Source organism: Haliaeetus leucocephalus, unplaced genomic scaffold, assembly GCF_000737465.1.
Source record: "Haliaeetus leucocephalus isolate CR32 unplaced genomic scaffold, Haliaeetus_leucocephalus-4.0 Scaffold229, whole genome shotgun sequence".
In the NCBI taxonomy this organism is placed as follows: domain Eukaryota; kingdom Metazoa; phylum Chordata; class Aves; order Accipitriformes; family Accipitridae; genus Haliaeetus; species Haliaeetus leucocephalus.
The window spans coordinates 638894-639116 of NW_010972665.1; the positions used below are offsets into that span (position 1 = coordinate 638894).

At 78.9% G+C, this 223-nt stretch overlaps 1 protein-coding gene across 1 annotated transcript in view; it reads right to left on the bottom strand.

Annotated features, from left to right (window-relative positions):
- The window catches only part of NFKB2 (nuclear factor of kappa light polypeptide gene enhancer in B-cells 2 (p49/p100)), a 7977-nt gene that overhangs the window by 6709 nt on the left and 1045 nt on the right, over window positions 1-223 (bottom strand). Inside the window, exon 2 of the mRNA XM_010567717.1 lies at window positions 85-129. Coding sequence (XP_010566019.1) covers window positions 85-129 — 45 coding nt within the window. The remainder of the gene's footprint in view (window positions 1-84; window positions 130-223) is intronic.

The window sequence follows — 223 nt, forward strand, 5'->3', positions numbered from 1 at the left end:
CCGGGGCCGGGGCCGGGGCCGGGGCCGGGTCCAGGCAGAGACTCCCCCCTCCCGCGGCGCCGAGCCGCCCCGTGCAGCACTCACGGGCTGGAACTGCTCGTCCATGTCTGCGCGGGGCCGGCCGCCGGCCTGCGGGGAGAGCGCGGGGGTGAGCGGGGACCGGCGGCGGCAGGAAGGCACCGCCGCTCCGGAAAGTCCCTAGAAACCCCGCCGAGCCGGGAAA